The sequence below is a fragment of the Pelophylax lessonae genome (genome assembly GCF_965119305.1).
Source record: "Pelophylax lessonae genome assembly, chromosome: 13".
Classification (NCBI taxonomy): Eukaryota; Metazoa; Chordata; class Amphibia; order Anura; family Ranidae; genus Pelophylax; species Pelophylax lessonae.
In genome coordinates this window covers 49,443,471-49,467,505 of record NC_138780.1, presented here as the reverse complement: position 1 = coordinate 49,467,505, position 24,035 = coordinate 49,443,471, and the positions used below count along the sequence as shown (strand labels likewise).

General features: G+C 45.5%; 1 protein-coding gene across 1 annotated transcript; it reads left to right on the top strand.

Moving 5' to 3' along the window:
* On the top strand, positions 1-23,516 carry LOC309569718 (uncharacterized protein). The gene is made up of 3 exons (XM_082275681.1): positions 1-37; positions 14,003-14,096; positions 22,148-23,516. Exons 2-3 carry the CDS (start codon positions 14,081-14,083, stop codon positions 23,200-23,202), a joined length of 1,071 nt encoding a protein of 356 aa, XP_082131807.1. The 5' UTR covers positions 1-37; positions 14,003-14,080; the 3' UTR covers positions 23,203-23,516.
* Positions 23,517-24,035: the final 519 nt, after the last annotated feature.

The following is a 24,035-nucleotide window of genomic DNA, read 5'->3' as shown; positions in this document are numbered from 1 at the left end:
GCCCCTTTGTCATATAAAAGCACAGCACAGCTGAATGGTAAGTGATGTCTGTGGGCTCTGGGAGCTGTGCACTTCCTCTTATATATCATTTCTGTTCTTCTTTTTAAGCCAGCTATCATTAATATGTGGATAATACACAGGAGGGATATCTGGGGTTTGTTCTGTAGGTGAGGAGCAGTTAGTAGCTGACATATATCCCATCTCCCTGATAAAGATCCAATGACCTCTCAGGGATGGGTTGAGGGGATATAGTGTTTTTTTTTTTTTATAAAGCCTTTGTTTATTTTTAACCACTTCTGGACCGGAAGATTTTCCCCTTAATGCCCAGGCCATATTTTGCGATTCGGCACTGCGTTACTTTAACGGACAATTGCGCGGTCGTGCGATGCTGTACCTAAATAAATCTGATGTCCTTATTTTCCCCACAAACAGAGCTTTCTCTTGGGGGTATTTGATCACCTCTGCGGTTTTTATTTTTTGCGCTATAAACAAAAAAAATCCTAAAATTAAAAAAAAAAAATATATATATATTTTTCACATTCTGCAAAAAACATTCTAAAAAAAAAAAAATAAAAAATAAAATTTTTTTAACATTTTCGGCCAATTTGTTTTCTGCTACATATTTTTGGTTAAAAAAAATTGCAGTAAGCGTATTTTGATTGGTTTGCGCAAAAGTTATCGCGTCTACTAAATACGTGAAAGATTTATGTCATTTTTATTGTTTTTTTTAACTAGTAATAGCGGCATCTGCGATTTTTAGCGGGACTGTTACATTGTGGCGGACAGATTGGACCCCTAACTGACATTTTTGACAGTTAGGGGGGGACCAGTGACATTACTACAGTAATCAGTGATAAAAATATGCAATGTTACTGAAATAATGACACTGGCAGGGAAGGGGTTAACACTGTGGGTGATCAAGGGGTTAAATGTGAGCCTAGGGGAGTGATTCTAACTGTGGGGGGAGCGTGGCTTGTGAAATGATCATATAGACCTGTGATCCTATATACAGGGTTCGTATGGTCATGAAAATCCTGGAAAAGTCCTGGAAAATGAGTAAAACCCACTAAGTTTTGGAAAAGTCATGGAATTTTGTGCAACTATTTAATTTAGAAAATATGTCTCGGGGCCCCCTGTATTCCGTGGGAGCGGGGGACAGTAAGTGGACTATTTTCTGTGTTTCGGGTTTAGGCGGATTAATCTGCCACAGCGCGCTGCACAGCTAAAGCCTGATCACTGGTCTCTTCAATATGAATAGACCGTGACAAGCTGGGAACTCTGTGGCGGATTGATCCGCTGAAACCTGAAACTGAGAAGTGCACTTACTGTCCCGCTCTCAGGGGTGTACCGGGGGGGGGGGCGCGTGCACTGGGGGGGTGTCAGGCCGGTGTCCGCCGGGCCACCCGCATCTCCGCACTGGGGGGGTGTCAGGCCGCATCTCCGTGTGAAGAAGGCAGCTGAAGCGGCAGGAAGAAGGTCAGTGAGAGTGCCTGAGGAGTCTCGTGTGCTGGATAGGAGGGGGATGGGATGGGACAGCTGCATAGAGAGGAATTGAACTTTCATATTCCTCATGTCGCTGAATGCTTGTAACTCCTCCTCTCAGAAGCTGCACTAGGAATATGGAAAGTTCAATTCATCTATATGCAGCTGCCCCATCCCCCTCCTATACAACTTCCTTTGCTGGCCCTTCTCAGTGCTCTTTAGCCCCCCTCAGTGCTATTAACCCCCCCTCAGTGCTGTTAACCCCACCCCCTCAGTGCTATTAACCCCCCCAGTGCTCTTTACCTCCCCCCCCGTGCTCTTAGTCTGTCTCCCCCAGTGCTCTCCACCCCCCTGTGCTCCCTGGCTCCCCCCTCAGTGATTTCCAGTTCCCCCCCAGACAGTGCTCTCCAGTCCCCCCCCCCCTCCCCCTGTGCTCTCCATCCCCCTGCACCTTCCAACTCCCCTGCAATGCTTTCCAAACCCCCCTTAATTCTCTCTATCCCCCCCCATGCCCTTCAGCTCCTCCAGCTCTCTGCTTCCCCTGTGCTCTCCGGCCCCCCCTAGTGCTCTTCTATCTTGTATCATGTCCGCAGTCTCTGACCTTCTCTTGTATCTTGTCTGCAGTCCCTGACTATCTCTTGTATCATGTCCACAGTCTCTGACCATCTCCTGTATCATGTCCGCAGTCTCTGACCATCTCCTGTATCATGTCCGCAGTCTCTGACCATCTCTTGTAACATGTCTGCAGTCCCTGACTATCTCTTGTATCATGTCCGCAGTCCCTGACCATCTCTTGTATCATGTCCGCAGTCTCTGACCATCTCCTGTATCATGTCCGCAGTCTCTAACCATCTCTTGTATCATTTCCGCAGTCCCTGACCATCTCTTGTATCATGTCCGCAGTCTCTGACCATCTCTTCTACCATGTCCACAGTCTCTGACCATCTCTTGTATCATGTCCGCAGTCTCTGACCATCTCCTGTATCATGTCAGCAGTCTCTGACCATCTCTTGTATCATGTCTGCAGTCTCTGACCATCTCTTGTATCACGTCCGCAGTCTCTGACCATCTCTTGTATCATGTCCGCAGTCTCTGACCATCTCTTCTACCATGTCCACAGTCTCTGACCATCTCTTGTATCATGTCCACAGCCTCTAACCACCTCCTGTACCATGTCCACAGCCTTTGAAAATCTCCTGTACCATGTCCGCAGCCTCTAACCACCTCCTGTATCATGTCCACAGCCTCTGACCACCTCCTTTACCATGCCCACAGCCTCTAACCATCTCTTCTATCATGTCCGTAATCTCTGACCATCTCTTGTCTTTTATCTCTGAGGGGGTCTGGAGAGGAGTCAAAAGTGGGAGTGCTGTCGGGATGGGGATCACAGGAGAAGTCAGACATGTGTGGACTGGGGAGAGGAGACTACAGGATAAAACCAGAGCATTGTGCACCTAAGAGGAGGTCAGTGACAGTGCTGCCCGGCCAGTCTGAGGGGGGGGGGGTAACTGATGTAAGGGGGCACTGTTATAAAGGTTCCTTCTTTTATCAGGACCCCCCCCTCCCTTCCTTAGTGCATTCACTCTGTGGAAAGTGGTCTCTGGTCACCAGAGTCCCCCCCCTACATCAGAGTTCTCAGCTTTTTCACCCGTGCGCCTGAAGTGACACCAGCTCCCAGCTGCGGCACCGATGCTTCCATCTCATCCACTGTAAAACAAGAGACCATTTTGAGTCGCGCTGTATCCAGAAACAAAACTATAACTGCAGAGGTACTGTACACTACAAAGATTGTCATTTATTTTAGTAAAAATATGCTGGGTGTGACATGGATTTTCTTCTTATTTAACATGTATACATAGACATTTCATGAAACTTTAGGTCATGAATATTTACGTGAAGTCATGGAAAAGTCATGGAATTTTATTGGTAAAAATGTGTATGAACCAATATAGAAGGATCACAGGCACTCTGTGATCATTCCAGGAAGTAGAATGGTCAGCTGTGTTTACAACAGCTGCCTGTCCTTCTATCTCAGCGGGGAGCGATCGTGGGTCACTTTTACTAGAAACCTCTTTACTAAAGCTGGTACCAGGCTCACAGCTGAAGGAGCACTTAACCACTTGTCTACCAGACCGCTAATAAACGTACTTGGTAGGCAAGTGGTTATTATCACCGGTGCTGGGGTTATCATTGCGGTCAATGGCACCAATGCTAAGGGTTATTATTGCAGTCACTGGCACCAATGCTGGGGGTATTATTGTGGTTACTGACACCATTGGTTAAAATTTTTATTACTGCTGCTGACCCCAACAATGAGGCTTAGTTTACTTTAACGTTTTTTTCAGGGTGTGTAGTGAATACAGCAGAACTGAAATTTCTGGGTGTTGAGGTGCGTTACCACCTTTTCATTTTAAATTGGCTGCCCAATGACGCATCAATGCACAGAAATGATCTGCTGTTGTGTGGCCCTCTGGGAGTGTTAGGGGGCCACACTTGACGCCCTCTGTAATTTTTCAAGTTGACCACCACAGATTTAATGAATACAGAGCTACATGGTGCATTTTATATCTGCTTGGAGTGCAGCTATATTCTACTACTGCTGCCATGCAGCAATACACAAATGAGTAGGACTTTTATCTTCAGATTTTTTAGCCATCAGTATGGAAAGCGATTAGGACTGTTTTTTTCTGAAATCTGTAATCAGAACATAAATGGGTCTATTTATAAAACATTTGTTGGACGAATGTTACACACTTTTGTGCAGGATGCCGGATGCAAGATGCAGGAATTTTGGCTTTTATTTTCTGTAACAGATTAATTCTTATGATCGTGCATCAAAAAACTTTACTGCATTTTGGCCACTAGATAAAGCTGGTGATCAAAACAATTAGGCCCCTTTCACACAGGCGGACCGTTCAGATCCGCCTGTTTGTTTTTTTTGGCGGATCTGAACGGTCCCCCCATGCATTCCTATGGGGCATCGGATGGCAGCGGAGACATGTCCGCTGACATCCGATCCGTCAAATCTGGACGGATGGAAACCCTATTTTCCATCCGTCCAGCAGATCGGATCAGATGGGATCGGATGAGAACGGACCGACGGTCCGTCCCCATCCGATTTCCCCCATAGAGATGCATGGGGAACTGACAGCTGTATCTCCGCACACAGCGCGGAGACACAGCTGTCATCCTCCTGCTCAGCGGGGGATCGGCGGCTCGATCCCCCGCTGAGAAAAACGGCATCCGTCCGACGGACGGATAGTGTGAGAAGGAGCCTTAGTCTGTTGCAGAAATGAAGGCCAGAATTTGAACCGCCTACTCTGTGTGTAACACGCATTCAACATATATTTTATAAAGAGACCCCAAAGTGTACTTGTATAAAAACATCAACCTAATAAATAAAATAAATTTTGGAACAATTTTACCAGTTAGGCTGCAGAGCCACTTTCACTTTTTAGGTTTAGGTCTGTTCAGGGCTTTTTTTTCTCAGAGAATAGGTGCACGTACTCCCTCCTTCCGCCACCCCTACCCACCTCTGAGCACCGTCTCTTGGATCCACCCCCTTGGTTACTCTTTTAGAGAATACAGAACCAAGTATCATTTGTAAGGAATTTGCTAATGATAACAATAAAAGCGGTAAAATAGATCCCCTGCTGCCTCATCAACAATAGACCCTCTGTAACAACTTCCCCCCTAGCAGCAATAGACCCCCACCAGCAACAATAGAATCCTTAGCGTCCCTCATCAATAGACCCCTCCCTCAACAGTAGATCACTCCCAGCAACAATTGGCCACCCTCTCCAGCAACGCAAGACCCTCCCAGAAACAATAGATCTCCACCAGCAACAATAGATCACGGAATGGATACGCAATCCAAGGGCTCCAAACCGTTTAAAAAAAACCTCACTTCGTCATTTAGTATTGCCGAAAGGCATTCATTGACCATTATTCAAGATAATTTTGCCTTAAGCAGTTCAAAGGGTATAACAGCCAACTTCCACAACCTCGCAATCACAATTCTTCCTGCCACAAATATGAATATGATTAGCAGCTTGGCATGTCTCAGGGTGCCCTCCACCACGTCTCCTAGCAGTGCCTGTTTTGGCGTTTTTTGTAGGTTCACCTGGGTCAAGGAATAGACAAAATTGTACACCCTAATCCAATACCATGTCACCTTGGGGCATTGCAACCAAATGTGTGCCACAGCCACGGAAGCAGAGCGGAGAAGCCCCCTAGACATAAGAGGCCAGTCTGGCTGGGACCATGTACCACCGTAAAAGAACTTTATAGTTTGCCTCGATGATAGAGGTATTGATTAGGGCCCTGGAGGCGTTGTGCGCTCATTTTTGCCAGTCCTCCAACTCTAATAATTCATTCAGGTCAGCTTTCAATTTTTAAATGTAACCCTGTTTCTTTGTCTCAGATGTCGTAAGAATAACATATATTTCCGATATATGACCTCTAAGTTTGTCAAATTTATCGCATAAATATTCCATTCGAGTCCTAAAAGCGAGATCTGATTTGCGTTTTAGTGCATTAAAAAAGTGTGCTAGTTGAGAATACCTATAATTTTCAGAAACAGGCATTTGGAATTTATCAATCAAAGTTTGTTTAGTTAGCATCCCTCTATGATCACACATATCGGCAATGCTCAATAGGCCTTTGTTTTTCCACCAAGTGAATGCCTGAGGGGCAAGTCCTGGGGCAAACTCAGGGTTTCGAAATATGGGAGCCAGTGGTCCATGAGGAGATCTAAATTTATAGGCATTGGATAACCTATCCCATATCCCCAGAGAGAGAGACAATGATGGGCATAGAATAGCCGGTCGTAACTTAGGTGATAGCCACATCAAATGGGAGATCGGCCATGCCCCGCAGGGGCAGGACTCCACTTTCATCCACAATGGATGAGCAGTGTTCAAACGTATGGGATCTTATCAGCTGTGCTAGCTGTGAGGCATAGAAACATTTCAGTAAGTCCGTAACTACCAATCCTCCTCTCCCCCCCTGGGGGGCATAGAGAGTATGCCTGTTCACCTTGGGGCCTTTTATCCCCCCATATAAATTTAGGCATTCTCCTCTGGAACAGTGCCAGGTCCACTTTATTGAGCGCTATTGGAAGAGTTCGAAACAAATATAAAATCTTCGGAAGCACCATCATTTTTAAGGAGTGCATTCTGCCGAACCATGATGGAGGTTGATGTTGCCACTTGATTAAGTCATCTGCGAATCTTTTAAACAATGGGGGATAATTTTGTGAATATAAAGTGTGTAAGGACGGAGAGATTTGTATCCCCAAATATGGGAGTGCTTTAGGTTGCCATTGGAATGTGAAATTCTGTTTTAATGCTTCAACTGTGCTATCCTATGCTATTCAACGCCTTAGATTTAGCGTGATTGATTGTAAGTCCTGTGATTTGTGAGAAGTGTCGGAGTATCAAGTACAGATTAGGGATGGAGGTAATGGGCAAAGACAGCATCATAAGAATGTCGTCTGCAAAAAGCACACAGTTGTGCTCTTCATCCCCACACTTAATGCCTTGAAAGTCCACACTATTTCTCATTTTAGGGCTCTAGCGCTAGTATAAATAGTAGCGGGGAAAGGGGACAACCCTGACGAGTGCCCCTATAGATGTTTAGGGGGGGGGACAGATGTCCCTTGACCAGTATGGAGGCCGTGGGGTGATCATAAAGAACTCTGAGTGTGGACAAAAAACGGGGGCCAAATCCATATCGCTTTATAACATAAAGCAGATAGTTCCATAAAATGGAGTTGAACGCTTTGTGTAGATCTAATGATAACATTCCCCGTCTATTTCCCTTGGCATCCCAATCAGAGTGAATCGCTGATATTATGTCTTTAACTTGCCTGGTTTGGTCTGAGGCCTGACTGGTAGGGACAAATCCCGCCTGGTCTGGGTGTATATAATGTGCCAAGAATGAGTTCATGCGTGCTGCCAGAACCTTTGTCAGGATTTTTAAGTCTACATTAATCAAAGAAATGGGGCGGTAATTCTCACAATCCCCATGATCTTTTCCTGGCTTAGGCAAAACATGAATAAAAAGCTCTATTCTCATTTGTTGGGAGGGACACGCCCCTTTGGATCCCATTGTAAAAGGAGCACATATGCGGGATTAATATCTCCTGGCATTTTCTATAGTAATGTCCTGAAAACCCATCTGGGGTCGGAGCCTTAGACGGATTTAGACTTTTAATCGCTGCTCGGATTTCATGATCCTTAATCTCGCTATCCATAAGCTCTATATGCACCTTTTGTGGTTTGGGTAAGGGTATTTCCTGAAAAAAATGTATCAGCCTGTGCCTCTCTCAATGGATCCGGTTTGTTGTACAATGCGGAGTAAAAATCGAAAAACTAGTTCACTACCGATTGCGGATTCTTTGTTACCTGACCATTTTTAAGGTGTAGCTTTGGTAAAGCCGCTGTGTAGTTCTGGGGCATTTATTTTCTCACAAGCAGTGTTGGGTTTATCTCCCATCGCATAGAATCTATGCCTAGACCAGCAAATAGATTTTTCTGCCCGAGTTGTGAGACTTAAGTTTAGGGCCACCCTCGCCATAGCGATTTTATGTCTAATGTCTATCTGAGGTGATTTACACTGTTCCTCTGTAAGAGAAGTCAATGTTTCTTCCTGTTGTTTTATCGTATTGTCAGGAGTCCGCTTTGTGCCAGCTGCTAGTTGTATTATTTTCCCCCTAATGGTCGCTTTATGGGCCACTGGGCTAATTAGATGGGGTTGTGGCAGGGGGCAGGTTTTCGCAAAAGAAATTCTGTATCTCTGTTTCTATATCTTGACATATAATCGGGTCATTGAGTAGGGAGGCATTTAATCTCCAAGATTAAGGGGATGGCTTGGACCATAAATCGAACAACGTTAGTCTGATTGGAGAATGATCCGACCACGGTGGAGCATAATAGGATATAAAAGATACCTCCTGATCATTGATCTTTCCCACTGTCATGACATATCTACCTCCTTTGTCTCTAACTATTGTGGAGGGTCTAAAGGGGATCTTTTTGTAAAAACAAACCGCAACCCCGCACTTCTTTTTGGGACCTGTAAATAGCACTTTGTGTATTTGGCATTGAGAGATTTAGGGGCAGATGTTCTCGAAAAATGGGTTTCTTGCAACAAAAGGATATCCGCTTCCAATTTGTGATAGCATTGGAAAGCTTTTGTTCGTTTTGTGCGGGCATTAAAGCCTTGTACATTGTGGGATATTACTGTGTACTTGGTGGAATGTAAGTTAGGCATCATGGCAGGGCAGAATGAACTCACCTGATCTAGCTATGGAAATCTCGGAACCCCCATGGGCAACCCCCGAGCTGGATACATCAACCAGACCATTTTGACATAATCTGCGCGCTGGACGTTAAGAACTAAAAGATGAAAAAAGGAAAGCAGAGAATATGAAAGGATAGAAATAAGAAATCAATTGGCCTGTGGCCAGAACATACAGTAGCTCATACAATGCATTTTATGGCATTTCGAACATTGGATAATAACCCTGGTCAGGAGCCAAGCCTGAATAATCAAGTGTGATGTTGTCGTCATCTAAGGGCTCTTTCACACAGGCGTTCAGATCCGCCTGTCCGTTTTTTTGGCGGATCTGAACGGTCCCCCCATGCATCCCTATGGGGCATCGGATGTCAGCGGAGACATGTCCGCTGACATCCGGTCCGATCCGTCCAGCGGATCAGATGAGAACGAACCGACGGTCCGTTCCCATCCGATTCCCCCATAGAGATGCATGGGGAACTGACAGCTGTGTCTCCGCACACATCGCGGAGAACAGCTGTCATCCTCCTGCTCAGCGGGGGATCGGCGGATAGATCCCCGCTGAGATAAACTAAGTCCATCCGACGGATGGAGTGTGTGGAAGGGCTCTAATAGATTAAGGCAAGGTCACTAAACGTGACATGTTTATATACTTCGGCCTACGCCCATACTAGCATGTAGCCAGGACTAAAGTTTCAAGTGCAAAATTATGAACAGATAACATAAACTATAATAACGTTTCAAAGAGGCATTTGCCTACACTAAAGAAGTGCATAGGCAAGGTGTTGAAGAAAAAATGGAATAGGAAAACCCATCAGCTGCGAGTCTCCATCTGGGAAGGCAGGGCTTGTGGGATACAACCCAATACTTTAGCAATTAGGCCCTTGCCATCTTTCAAGTGGTTGGTGCAGTCTTTCTTAAAGAAGACTGGCGTTGACGTTGTTTTTGGGTGGACCAGATGGGCGATAGGGATCCATCGACCCTCCCTGGTTGTTGAGGTGTTGTTGGATCTCGAGAAATAATTCCCAGGCTTGCAAGGAGGTCCTCCCCATCATGAAAAGTGGAAAAGGAGTGTGATTCCCCCTATAGGTAAAAGAGAGTCTGAACGGAAAGGGCCATCGATATTTGATTTGCTGATTCATTAGCTGTTGTAGAAGCGGTTTCATATTCTGTCGTTTTTGGATCGTGGAAGGGGCCAGGTCTGCAAACAATTGGATTTGCGACCCTTGCAGAGAGAGATCAGATTTAATGCTGGCAGCAGACATAATTTTTTCCTTGATTTGGTAATAATGAGGCTTAACCACCATGTCCCGCGGCAGACCATCTGGCCTAGGTGCCGTTAGTGCGCAATGAACGCAATCAAAACAAATTGATGGGGCCGAATATCCGGAATGAGTTCTCCCATCAGTTCTTGTACTGTCTCCTCTAGGTCCGTGATAGCTTCTGGGAGCCCCTGTATGCAAACGTTTTAGCGGCGGGACCTATTCTCTAGATCCTCTATTTTAGACTAGGCCTCTTCTAACCTATTATGCAGTTTAGTAATCATTTTGGAATTTTGATTAACTTTGGATACAATCGAAGCTAAAATGGATGGCACCATCTCCAGTCTGTTCCCAATATCTTGAAAATCAGGTTTGAGATCTGAAGTGATAATTGTGCAGGCTTTTGACAATTCCTGTTGTAAAAGGTAAGATAAGCGGTCTACCAATGCAGCATCCCCTGTGTAGGCTGCAGGCTGTGGGTTAGGCTGAGAAACAGGCTGAGTGTGGGTAGGACTGGGCTGACTCATATCGGCCATATTAGCCATGTGTCTGTCCAGGGATGGGGCTGGGGATCCCTCTGAATTCTGCTGGCCCGAGAAAATAGCTAGGCACGAGGGGCATGGAGAACTCTCCCCATGAGAGATTTCCCTCTGGTCCCCCCCCCCGATTAGGAGGAAGAATTCTGCCGGGGGTGAATGTAGCTGCCCGGTGTCTGTATCTCCTCGTGCTTCCTTCCTACCTGGCGCCATATTGGGAGGAGGGGGAAGGCCGTGCCGAATGTAGCGGGTATCCCTGCTTCAGATTTTGTTTTTTAGGCTGCCCGGTCACCCTGCGCTGCATCCCGCTTTTGGGCTCTCCTCGTCATGCGCACTTAACAAAATAATATTTCTAGTACAAAGCATTACAAAATTATTTCTTATCAAAATAAAGTTTTTGTTTTTTTTAACCAGTTTACGACCGCCCGCCGCAGATGTACTGCGGCAGGCAGCCGCTCCCAGGCAAATAGCCGTACATGTACGGCGCTCGCTCTCGGGAGACTAGGGGGCGAGCACGCACCACTGGCGGCGTGCTCCTGCCCCCACCCCCGCTCGTCAGCGGGGAAGCCAATGCAGCGGGCAGGCGGCTCTGATTGCCGCCTGACACCTGCAATCGTTCCCCGCTGAGAGAGAGAAGGATGGTCGGCCTTTGTAAACACAGCTTACCGTTCTTCTCCCTGGAATGATCATAGAGCCCCTGTGACCCTTCTATATAGGATCACATGTCTCTATGGTCATTTCAGAAGCTACGCCCCCCCACAGTTAGAATCACTCCCCTAGGCTCACATTTAACCCCTTGATCACCCACGAATCTCAAAATAGGGTCTGGTCAGGAAGGGGGTAAAACCTTCCGGGGCTGAAGTGGTTAAAATTCTGTGCATGCATTTTTTATGTTTAAGCCCCACTGCAGAGGAGGATTTTTAGGTTTTCTTGAGTTCAACTTAAGTGCCGGTTCACACATATGCGATGTCAGACATCGCATGTGATTCAGAGCGCACTGCTCTGCAAATCACATGCAGTGTCTGTGTGTTTCGAATTCAGCCATACATCTGTATCGCATTTGGACCAAAGTCGCACAGGATCCTTTTTTGGTCCGCACCAGAATCGAAACGCATGGGTGTTCACACCTATGCGATTTGATTCCTGTCCGAACTGACAGTTCGCACTGCGATATGCAAACTGATCTGGGGGTGTCGTTAACTTGTATTGACACCCCTAGTGATTTGCATTTGGCAGTGTGAACTGCCTGCAATTTGAGTGCGATGCGGGAACCTGCAGTGGATTTGCAGGGTTCCTGCATCGCATATGTGTGAACCGGCACTTAAAGCTGAACTACAAGATGCTTTTTGTAAACCCCGCAAGTTAAATAAATGACCCCCAAATAGGATTATCCTAGGTCTGGATGGCTGCTGGATACTGCAAAAAAATCATAGCTGCTCTGCAGCTTGATCCTAAAGAAAACACTATACTTCCAGGACTGTTGGGGTGAAGATCCCAGAATGCAGGGTGCTCTGTGAATGGATTCTGTGAATGACAGAATCTCACCTTGTCCAGTCAGAGAACGCAATGCATTCTGTGAAATGAATGAATGTGAAAAAAAGTATTTTTTGTGAATGAATGAGAGAAGAGGAAAGGGAGGGCAAACACAGGGTGCCCTTCACATGTCCTTCTCTCTGACAGTAATTTTTCACCTATTTGTAAAGCAGCTAAGTCTAATTCTCCACTCACTTTCTGCCAAATAATAGAATATTTTGCAGGGGACTTTGCCAGTTCATTTAGAGCAGGCATGTCCAACCTGCGGCCCGGAAACCGCAGGCAATGCGGCCCACTGCCCCCTGACAATTATTATTATTTTTTTGCTGGGGAGGAAGGAAGTCGAGTCGGGGGGCACGGTCACAGCGGCTTCCAACTAACTGTAGGCAGAGGCTGCCTCGGAACCTCTGTCAATGATAGACAGCACATTGGTGACTACTATCATAGGAGCCAGTCCAGGAGGCAGGACTTCGTATGACAGCGGTCGCCGGGTAAGTGGGAGATCCCTGCTCTGTGTAATCCAGCGGCTCTCCTCTCTCTTCATTGCAGACTGCATTGGATGGGCACGCACTGGTAAAGCTACATTTGATGGACACTGATCAGGCTGCATTGGATAGGCTTGCACTGGTGAGGCTGCATTGGATGGGCACTGATCAGGCTGCCTTGGATGGGCATGTACTAGTGAGGCTGTATTGGATAGGCATGCACTGGTGAGGTTGCATTGGATTGACACAAGTGAGGCTGCATTGGATGGGCACTGATCAGGCTGCATTGGATGGGCATGCACTGGTGGGGCTGCATTGGATGGGCACTGATCAGGCTGCATTGGATGGGCATGCACTGGTGAGTCTGCATTGGATGGGCACTGATCAGGCTGCATTGGATGGGCACGCACTGGTGAAGCTGCATTGGATGGGCACGCACTAAGCTGCATTGGATGGGCACGCACGTCTGCTGCGGGAGACTTAGGATGTCTGCAGTCAGTGTCAGAGCCGCTGCTTCCTGTATAGTTCAAGCTCTGTCACAGGCGGAGTGATATGAAATGCACTCTGCCTGTGACAGGAGCCATACAGGAAGTAGCAGCTCTGCTCTCTACTGCAGCCGCTGCTTCCTCCAGCAGTACCCAACGTCATGACCAGCAGTACCCGCACGACCAGCAGTACCCGCCAGCAGTACCCCCCGGCAGTAACCGCACCAGCAGTACCCGCCAGCAGTCTGCAAAATAAGTAGAAAAGGTATGTGCATTAGCGTGTGTAAATTGTTGCAATATTTTTTTTAATAACTAGTTGTGTTTTGTTATAATATGTCATGTCCTTGTTCATACATGTATGAATAAGGACATTACATTTTCTGGCTGCCTAAGTCATATGTGCCAGGGGTGCAACTAGCCTCCAGCACATAACTGTAAATATCCCAGCATGTGCAGTGTTTCTGACTCCTACCACCATCACCACTTCAAACCACTGAAGTGGTCATGGTGGTTAGAGTGTTCCTTTACTATCTCTCAGAAGAAGTGAACCTCCGTATACTGATTCCATTTCATTTGATCATCCTCTAGCTGTGTTAAATTAGTGCGGGGGGGGGGGGGGGGGGCGCGGGAAGCGTTTTATTACTTATATACCTTAACTATAGTATATGTTTTATATGTGGCCCGAGAAAATTTCTCTACACTCAATGTGGCCCAGAGAAGCCAAAAGGTTGGAAACCCATGATTTAGAGGGTTATTTATCTCTTTGCATTCTGTGCATGGAGCTGCCTGCTTTTATTATGGCACATGACAATTGTAACTAGCTAAAAATGAGATGACATACTAGGTACTAAGTAGATGGTTTTTGTTCCTTGCCTATTTATTCCTACTACTGACACCTCCTACGAATATTTTCATTGTAGGAACAGAAGATGTGTGCGGTAGTACAGATGACATTTGTGATGACTAATGATCAGTAGCGGAAATTTCACTAGAAGATTATGGATGAACACAGTGGTAAGTAAGACGATATGGGCAAGCATGGCTGAAAATATCTAAAATCGATGACATTTGCTTAATAGAGAACAATCTGGATAACTGCAAAAAGCATTACTTAACCACTTGCCTACAGGGCACTTTCATCCCCTTCCCAGGCCAATTTTCAGCTTTTAGCGTGCTCACACTTTGAATGACAATTGCGCGGTCATGCTACACTGTACCCATATGATATTTTTATCATTTTTTTCACACAAATAGAGCTTTCTTTTGTTGGTATTTAATCACCTCTGGGTTTTTTATTTCTTACAAAAAAAAAAAACCAGAAAAAAGACAGAAAAATTTGAAAAAAAAAAGTTAAATTTTGAAAATAAATACATTTTTCTCCTTCACTGATGTGCGCTGAGGAGGCAGCACTGATAGGCTGCACTGATGGGCACTGATGAGGTGGCACTTATGGGCACTGATGAGGAGGTACTAATATGCCGAACTGAAGGGCACTGATAGGCGGCACTGATGAGCACTGAGAGGTGGCATTGATGGGCACTGAGAGGTGGCACTGATGGGCACTGAGAGGCGGCACTGATGGGCACTGACAGGCGGCATGGATGGACACTGATGGGTAGCACTGACGGGTGGCACTGATGGACACTGATGGGCAGCACCATCAGTGCCCACAATCAGTGCCCATAGTGAAAGGGAGGCGGGGTTCTGGGAGGATGTCTATGGATGCCCTTATAAAATCTTTTAGCTAGTTTTTTCTGGGCTTGTGATTATGTTATGGAGTGATATATATAAGAGTGCACCATAATGCACATAATACTGGAGACCTGGTGTCTTCTAGTTGGGTTGCCATGAGAATGTTGTTTTTGTCTCTTTTGCCTTAAGTTGAACTCCAGCCACAAGTCCTTCAATTGAAATATATTCCTTAGAAGCCTCAATGGATATGGATCCACTACACATGCAACAACTGCCTTCAAATCCTAGATAAAATCTTGTTAGCCTCTTCAGCCCTGGAAAGTTTACCCCCCCCTTCATGACCAGGTAATTTTGTGCAATATGGCACTGCGTTACTTTTTTTAATATAATCTATTTAGGAAGGCAAAATAGTAGGATAACGACAACAGTTATTGTTTGAACAGTTTTCTGATAATTTAAAGAGAGTAGAGGAAAAGAAAGGGAAATTAACAAAGGGAACTAGGTAGAGCACATATCATTGTTCAGTGCGCATCACATCGATACCTTTTGGGTTTAGCAATGCACCTCAATGACTGATCTTTCTTAAACAGAAAAAAAAAAAGATTTTTCAGCACAAATCCTTCCCGCCTGCCTTAGATTGAGGAGGGGGGCACCAGGGCCTCCATCATACCTCCTCCGACCATGTCATGTCTGGTGACAGGCGGGGCCAGATCAACTTTCATTTGCAGGTCCTTATTAGGTACAGATCCGAAAGGGACCTTTCCTATGGTAGAATAACTGAACAATTCAATCAGATGATACATGTACAATCAAACAGAGAAAAAAAAGGGGGGGGGGAGTAAGGAGGAGATGGCACATACTTGTATTTTTCCTATGGAAGTATTGCCGATTGCTTACACCAATGACAACCGCTGTAGAGCAAAAATGAGAGCTGAAACGCCCCTTCAGAGACTAGGAGATAGTTCTATGCAATTGCATTGCCTTGCTCATGGTGTTCCCTAAGTGAGGGTTCAGCCAGCTCTAGCAGTGCTATGTCTAAGCTGGATGGGGTATGTCTTGAATCAGAAGTATGCTCTATCCACAGAGCCCAAATGCTAACAAAGCGTTCTCTTATGCCCCTGCATGTTGCCACCCAGTCTTCAGCCTCCTTGATCTCCTGTACCTTCTGTACCCATTTTTCCCGGCTAGGAACACAAACATTCTTCCAATAAACGGGAAGTAGGCATTTGGCCGGGGGGAACCAACAGAAACCCCTAAGTCTGGCCAAGGGAGACATCGGGGGAGCCAAAGCGTATAAACTGTTGGTCCTGTCCCACACTCAAAGGGCCTGGGACGTTAGGGGTGAGGTAGTATCTGACAGTCCCCTATGTTCCTTCGGTAACCATGGCGCGTACGTTTCTACCTGCCATACATTTTTCTAAGGAGACCTACAGTTTGGGCTTGGTGTGGAAGCGTCAATTTAAAATCCTCTGAAGGGCGATGACCCTATAGAATCTCTTGACATCCGGTATGCCTAAGCCCCCAGCCCTCTTTGAGCACTTCATTACCTGTAGTGCTATTCAGGGTCTCCTAGTGTTTCAAACGAACTCGGACAGCATCCTAGCAATTGTTGAGAAGAAAGAGGCGGGTAGGGGTAACGGTACCATCTGTAAGTAAAAATCACCCCCGGGAGAACATTCATCTTAATGATGCTCACCCGTCCTAGCCAGATAAATGCAGTTTTTGACCAGCTGGATAGGTCCTTCTTGACCATTTCCAGTACGGTAGGGTAATTACTTCTGTACAGCGTTTCAAAGTGATCAGTGAGCTGGATACCTAAGTATTTAATAGAAGATTTGGCTATTGATTAGTGACGAGGGAAGTATGATTGTTAGTATCTCGGATTTAGAGTAGTTCATTTTAAAATTAGAAAGTGCCCCAAATTGTTGTAATTCCTTCATGAGATTCGGCAGCGAGGTCAGGGGTTCCGTAAGGTGGAATAACACATCGCCGGCATAGGCCAATAGTTTATGTTCTGTGTTTCCTACTTGTAGCCCCTTGATATCTGGGCTTGGGTTTAGATCGGACAGAGTTGGGATGCCGGAGGTAGCTAGATATTCACGGATATCGGTCAGTCTGGGGGTCTGAGCCTCGGGCGACAGTTTAGTGTCTAATGAGTAAAGCGCTGCATAATAGTCACGGAACAGCGAGGCAATTTTAGTGGACTGAGAGACTATCATTCCAGGGGAAGACTGCAGTTTGTGGACATGTGCCTAGGCTTGGCGCTTCCGGAGAGCTCTGGCAAGCACCCTCCCACATTTATTGCAATGTTTATAGTACTTATGAGAGAGGTAACGGAGTTGCCTGCAGACTTTACGGTCCAGTAAGCGTGAAAAGAGGTCTCTCAATGCCACTAACTTCTGTAGTGTCTCTGGTTCATCGTGATGCTTGTGCTGAACTTCAGTCTTCTGGAGGGCTTCTAGCGCCTGTCACTCCCTCTTGCATCTAGATCCCTGCAAGATCAGTTTACCTCTTATAACTGCCTTATGTCCCTCCTAGACCATCCCCTCATCCACATCATCAGTGGAGTTCTCTAAAATAATGATGGAGAAAAATCTGGATTTTTCATATAAAATATAACATTTTATTGTACATAGAGGACAATAGACATGACGAAAAATACTTTTAAAATGATAAAAGCACAAGAAAGCACTCGATTGAGTTGACATAATCAAGTGCTTTCTTGTGCTTTTATCATTTTAAAAGTATTTTCGTCATGTCTATTGTCCTCTATGTACAATAAAATGTTATATTTTATATGAAAAATCCAGATTTTTCTCCATCATTTGCACCTTTAAAGTCCCACTTTGCCCCTCCCAATTGTATCTACTCTTATTCAGGGATGTGGTGCTCCTAATACTTTTCATCTCTGGCAATATATCTAAAATTCTCTAAAATAATGCATGAGGACATCATAGACCCTTGCCACAGCATCATCCAAGAGGTTTTAATTCAGCCGCCAGGACCAGGCACGTTGGTTGCCCTGAAGCAAAAGTGTCAAGAGTAAAAGTGGCAGAGACTGGCGCGTGGTCTGAAATAGTGATGTTCTCTATGGACGATGCCTGTAGTAGCTCAAGGGCAGACTGATCTTACTGGCAGAAGATCTATGCAGGTGTAAAAAGTTTTCGAATAATAGCTAAAGTCCTTATCAGAGGGATGAAGTAATGTCCAGTTATCTAGCAGATGATAAGATTGGAGGGTTATTACGGAAATGTTTGAGAAAGGCATACGAGTGGGTGGGGCGGTTGGGAGAGGTATCAAGTAAGGGGTCCAGACTAACATTAAAGTGTCCCTCCCTGAATTCTGCTAAATGCTCTAGGGTCGTATCTAGGAAAGTGAGTTGATTGGTATTGGGGTGTACACCGTTGCAAAGGTGTAGACCTTCTTGGCTAGTTTCCCCTTCAGAAAGACAAACCTACCTAAAGGGTCTAATAAATGCCCCATAAGTTGGAAGGGGCATGACTTGTGTATGGCTGTGCCTTTTGATTTGGAAACAGGGGATACGCTAAGAAACCACTGGTTAAATAAATAAGTGGGTAATTTGGGGGTAGACTGGGGCGTAAAGTTAGTCTTCTGTAAGAACACTACCTGAGCTCCAAGTCTTTTTAATTCCATCCTTAACTTACTTTTGTATGGAGAGCAGAGACCCGTACATTATAATTAATTACCTTGAGGGACGCCATGACAATCTAGGAGAGTAGTCGGGCCTCAAGGTGCAACGATGATCATGGTTCGAGCGATGAGGTGTGTAGCGTGCCAAAGGTGTTTTAGATCTACGGAATAAGGGGAGTTAGGATGGAAGAAAAAACTTTAAAACAAGAGACAGATGAGCAAATAAACCATTCAAAACTAGAGAATGTAACAGGTCGGAGCAGGGGGAGTCCAGCCAGCCTGCTACCTTAAGTTGTAACAAGCCAGGTACAAGGTACGACCCTATTACAGGGAGGCCCCTGGCACCCAGCCTAGTCACCCATAGGGGGTCAACTCCACAAGTGGATGGGCCTATTGGGGCAACGTGGACCATCACAGAGGAGACAGGGGGTCCACTCTCTGCCTATCGCATCAATGAGGTGCAATGAGATAGACAGGGAGTGCTAATTGTCCATGTCTGTAGATTCTTTCGTGGAGCTATAGAAGTAAATTAGGAAAGACATCAGAAGCTTCCAAAGCAGAGTACTCGATCAATACTTGAGAGGGGACTTCCAGGGTTAGTCTATCGGATCCAATAGTAACTGGTTCCGATGGGTCAAAAGGTAGCGTCACTCTCTGGGAGTAGAGGGGCCAGGAGATGAGCCAGACGTAGGACTCTGGAGCGGCCTTTGGTTCTCGCAGGAAGCCACGGTTGGGGGAATGGAGAGATTAGGGAAATCCAGGGATCCTCTCCAATCTGGAAAGTCGACCTTCCCGAGATCCAGGGCAGAGAAAAAGTGTGGCAGATCATCTTTGCTGCGTAGTGTGATATGCCCGTTTTCCTTAGTCACTTGGAGGCTTAAGGGGAAACCCCAGCGGTAGGTGAGGCCAGCTCCCTGAATGTCGGCTAGCAGGGGGCACAGGGCTCTACGTTGCATAAGGGTGCACCTGGATAAGTCTTGGTAAAAGAACAGCCGCGCACCATCGAACTCAAAGTATGGTTTGTTCCTGCATTTTCTGCATTATGCTGTCTTTCAACGTGTAATACCGTGTATTTATGTAGCTTTCAGATTACATCTCTGGGGTTATCTTGGTTTTGGGGTGGGGGTTTGAGAGCCCTGTGCGCCTGATCAATTTCCACAGGAGCAATGTCTGGAAGTCCGAGGATTTCTCTGAAGATGCCAACCATTGTGGGGAAAATATCTCGGGGGGCTGTGGCCTCTGGGTGCCCACGGATGCGAATATTCGCTCTTCTGCTGCGATTTTCAAGATTTTCTAACTGACACAACAGGGCCTCTATTGTTTGGTCTTGTGCAGTGTATCTGTCTTGGAGTAGAGATAGATAGTTTTTCAAGGGTTTCCACTATGCTTCCTAGATGTGCAGTGTCTGCTTTCAGCTGTGCAATGTCCTGTGTAAATGCCTTCTCTACCCTGGTTGTAAAACCCTCCAGGTCTTCCCTGATGGGGAGGGACCAGATATGGTGTTTAATGTCCCCATCCCCTAGCAAATCTGTAATGTCAGAGTGCTGCTCTTGAGAAGTCATTGAGCCTGGGGAGGCAGGGGGTGCGGAGTCACTCACAAACCGAGGTGATGGGATCAGGGATGCCACTGCTTCAGGGAGCGGGGCCACATGGCGCTGCATAGCCTCCCGCTTCGGGACCATCTTAGGCTCTCCTCTCTCCGTCTTCCGAGTCTCGGGGAAGAAATTAGCCAGTGAGTCCTGGCATGCTCGGTCCACCTTCGGTGGCTGAGAAGTCCGCCGTCTCTGAGACATTGTGTGAGTCTCTGGGAGTCTGTTCAAGCAGAGAATACCTCCGTGTAATCTGCTGAAGGTTAGAGGGGAGCGGGAAGCTGTGGAGGCAGACGTCTTCACTCCTCCGTTGCCTGGACACGCCCCCGGCACTGTGTTACTTTAACTGACAATTGCGTGGTCGCGTGACGCTGTACCCAAATAAAATTGATGTCCTTTCTTCCCACAAATAGAGCTTTCTTTTGGTGGTATTTGATCACATCTGCGGTTTTTATTTTTTGCGCTATAAACAAAAAAAACCTACAATTAAAAAAAAAAACACAATATTTTTTACTTTATGCTATAAAACATACCTAAAAAAAAAATGTAAAAAATCGTATTTATTCATCAATTTAGGCCAATATGTATTCTGCTACATAATTTTGGTAAAAAAAATCCCAATAAGCGTATATTTATTGGTTTGTGCAAAAGTTATAGCGTCTACAAACTATTGGACATATTTATAAAATTTTTTTTTTTTAATGTTTTTACTAGTAATGGCGGCGATCCGCAGTTTTTAGCGGGACTGCGACATTGCGGCAGACAAATCTGACACTAAAGCCCCATACACACGTACTGATTGTCGGCCGAACGATCGGCCGTCTTTTGTCCGGTGCTGTCCTGTAGGCTGAAAAGTGCTAAAGACTGCACACAAATTTTGTCGGCCAACAATAGCCGACTTCAGAAGTGATGTCATGTAATGGTTAACTTCTGTGTGTTTTTTCTTCTCTGAGCATGCCCAGTGTTGCCCATCTGCTGTCTGTCGGCCGAATTCTGTACTGACTGAGAAACAATTGGCCGTTCTGGTGTTGGCCAACAAAAATTTTATAGCTTGCACACCAGATTCTGTTCGGCCGAAAATTCGCTGTCGGTTGTCGGAAGCATCATACTAACAAGCCGACAATCGGCCGATCGGTCGGTGGCCGAATATTTAAGGTCGACAATCGCTACGTGTGTACGGGCCTAGTGTGACACTTTTTGGGGACCAGTGACAGCAGTACAGTGATCAGTGCTAAAAATATTCACTGTCACTGTACTAATGACACTGGCATGGAAGGGGTTAACATCAGGGGGACTCAAAGGGTTAAATGTGCTAGGGAGTGCTTTCTAACTGTGTGGGGGTGCTTTGACTGGGGAAAGACAGAGATCTGTGTTCCTGCTTAGCAGAAACACAAGATCCCCCATCTTCCCCTCTCACAGAATAGTGGCCTGCCTTGTTTACATAGGCAGACCATCGTTCTGCCTCTCCTGAAAACTGTGGGGTGCCGAACATCTGCTGATTGGCTCCTGCTGTGCCCCAGATCGAGTGCACAAAATCATGTCTAGATACGTGATTTCCCACAGGAGGGCCGCCCTGGTGCAGTATATCTGCGGGAAGCAGTCCAAAAGGGGTTAAAGCAGCATAGACATTATCACTTTGCTGCACGTAGCCTGTGCAGAGAGCTGCGCTATGTTGGAACCCAGCAGGTCCACTCACTGCGGGCTGCCTGCAGAAATCTACAGGGGGTGGATGCAAGACCAGCCAACCTGCACAAGTAATTGGAGGTTGGAGGAGTGGAGGTGACCAGTCGGTCCTTTATTATAGAAAATGTCTGCACTTAAGGGTTGTTTCATGTTTGATTGTAGTACAGATCTGCAAGAAATGCATAAAGGATATCAATATCCAATAGGCAATACACATGGCTCTTGCATTTAGTGACATTTTTTTTAGCCCAGATTTGACATTATTGGCTGTATTATTTTGCATCCTAAATAAATATGTGTTTTTCTGTAACACACACAAAGGGGCACTTTCTGGTTTTCCTAGAAACACTATTTTATTAATTCCTCAAGGTATAATGTTCTGGGGTTTAAGTTAATATGTTGGCAGTATAAACTATGCAGAAGTTCTAATTTTTTTTTTTTTTTATATAGATGATGAAGGTCTGCTAGCACAGGAGCCAGAAGAGCCAAAAGTAGATTTAAACAATGATAAATCATCACCACCTACCCTGGGTAAAACGAAATCCCAGAAAGTGAGAAAGAAAAAAGACAGACATAAGGAGGAAAACAAAAATGATCAGAACTCCTGTGAGGATAGGCGTCGGAGCCTCCGCCAGTCCACTTTGGAATACAAGTGTCAACAAACTGTCAAAAGCTCCCTGGAGGTATCAAAGGTCACTGTCAATTTTTCATCCAACAAGCCTCAAAAGAAGTGCATCTGCTCTGATTGTGGGCGTAGCTTCATATCCATGTCTCATCTGATTATTCATCAAAGATCACACACTGGGGAAAAACCATACGAATGTGCAAACTGTGGAAAGTGCTTTGCTAGGAAGTCCTCTCTGGTGATCCATGAGCGGATCCACAGTGGGGAAAGGCCATACAACTGCACACATTGTGGAAAGAGTTTTACTAGTAGTGCAACTCTGTCCACACATATCCGCATCCACACTGGGGAGAGACCATATGTCTGTTGGGAATGTGGGAAGAGCTTTACTAGCAACTCATCCCTCTTCATACATAACCGCACCCACACTGGGGAGAAGCCATATATATGTGTGGAATGTGGAAAGACTTTCTCATGTACGTCGGCTTTGGTCATACACAAGAGGTCTCACACCGGAGAGAGGCCATTTACCTGTGAGGAGTGTGGCAAGAGCTTCGCTGATAACTCTCGACTGGTCAAACATCGGATGGCTCATACAGGGAACTGGGCATATATATGCAGTGACTGTGGCAAAGGGTTTACCTGCATCTCCAATCTGAATGTCCACCAGAGATCACATACTGGAGAACGCCCATATGCTTGTGCTAAGTGTGATAAAAGGTTTGCCTACAACCGGGATCTGGTGCGACACCAAACCACTCACACTGGAGAGAGACCATATGCTTGTTCCGAGTGTGGAAAGAGGTTCACCCGCAAATCTCATCTTACCACACACCTGAAAATCCACTCCAGAGTAAAACTAGTCTTATCTTCGGAATAGAACTGTTTATACATATACTGTATAATGTACATTGAAAATGGACCAAATGAAATTGTATACAGTATAGGTAGGCAGAGCTGGGCAAATGCCAGCATCTACAAAGTCAATGCAACTGAAGAAGTTCACTGACTTGAACGGACGGGGCCTAAAATTCTCTGTGAATTTGTCTACTCCTAAAATAATGCACATTTAAAAAGCACTTTCTAGAAAGGTCACTTTTTCATTTAGTTTTTGTACAATCCCAATTTCTATAAAATGTGAGACCCTGCGCGAAATCTACATGAAAACAGAATGCAATACTTTTCAAATCTCATAAACCCCTATTTTTTCAAACTAAGAAAAATTTACCAGTTAAAAAAAAAAAAAAAAGGTAATATTAAAATTGATAGCAGCAGCATATCTTAAAAAGGTGGGACAGGGCCATGTTTACCAGGGTGTAGCATCCCTTCTTTTTAGACATGTCCCTCTCTTGCTTGATATAGAATTCTAACTGCTCAACAGTCCTGGGTCTTCTTTGTCACATTTTTAATTTAAGGATGCATCAAATAGTTTCAGTTGGTGAAAGGTCTGGACTGCAGGCTGGCCAGTTAAGACTCTTCTACTGTGTAGCCAGGTTGTTGTCATAGATGTAGTATGCGGTTTAGCATTGTCTTGCCAAAATATACAAGGCTTTCCCTGAAAAAGACATCATCGGAATGGGAGCATATGTTACTCTAAAACCTGGATATATCTTTCAGCATTGATACTGCCTTTCCAGATGTGCAAGATGCCCATTCCATGGGACCTAATGCACCCTTATACCATCAGAGATGCAGGCTTTTTCACTGAGAGCT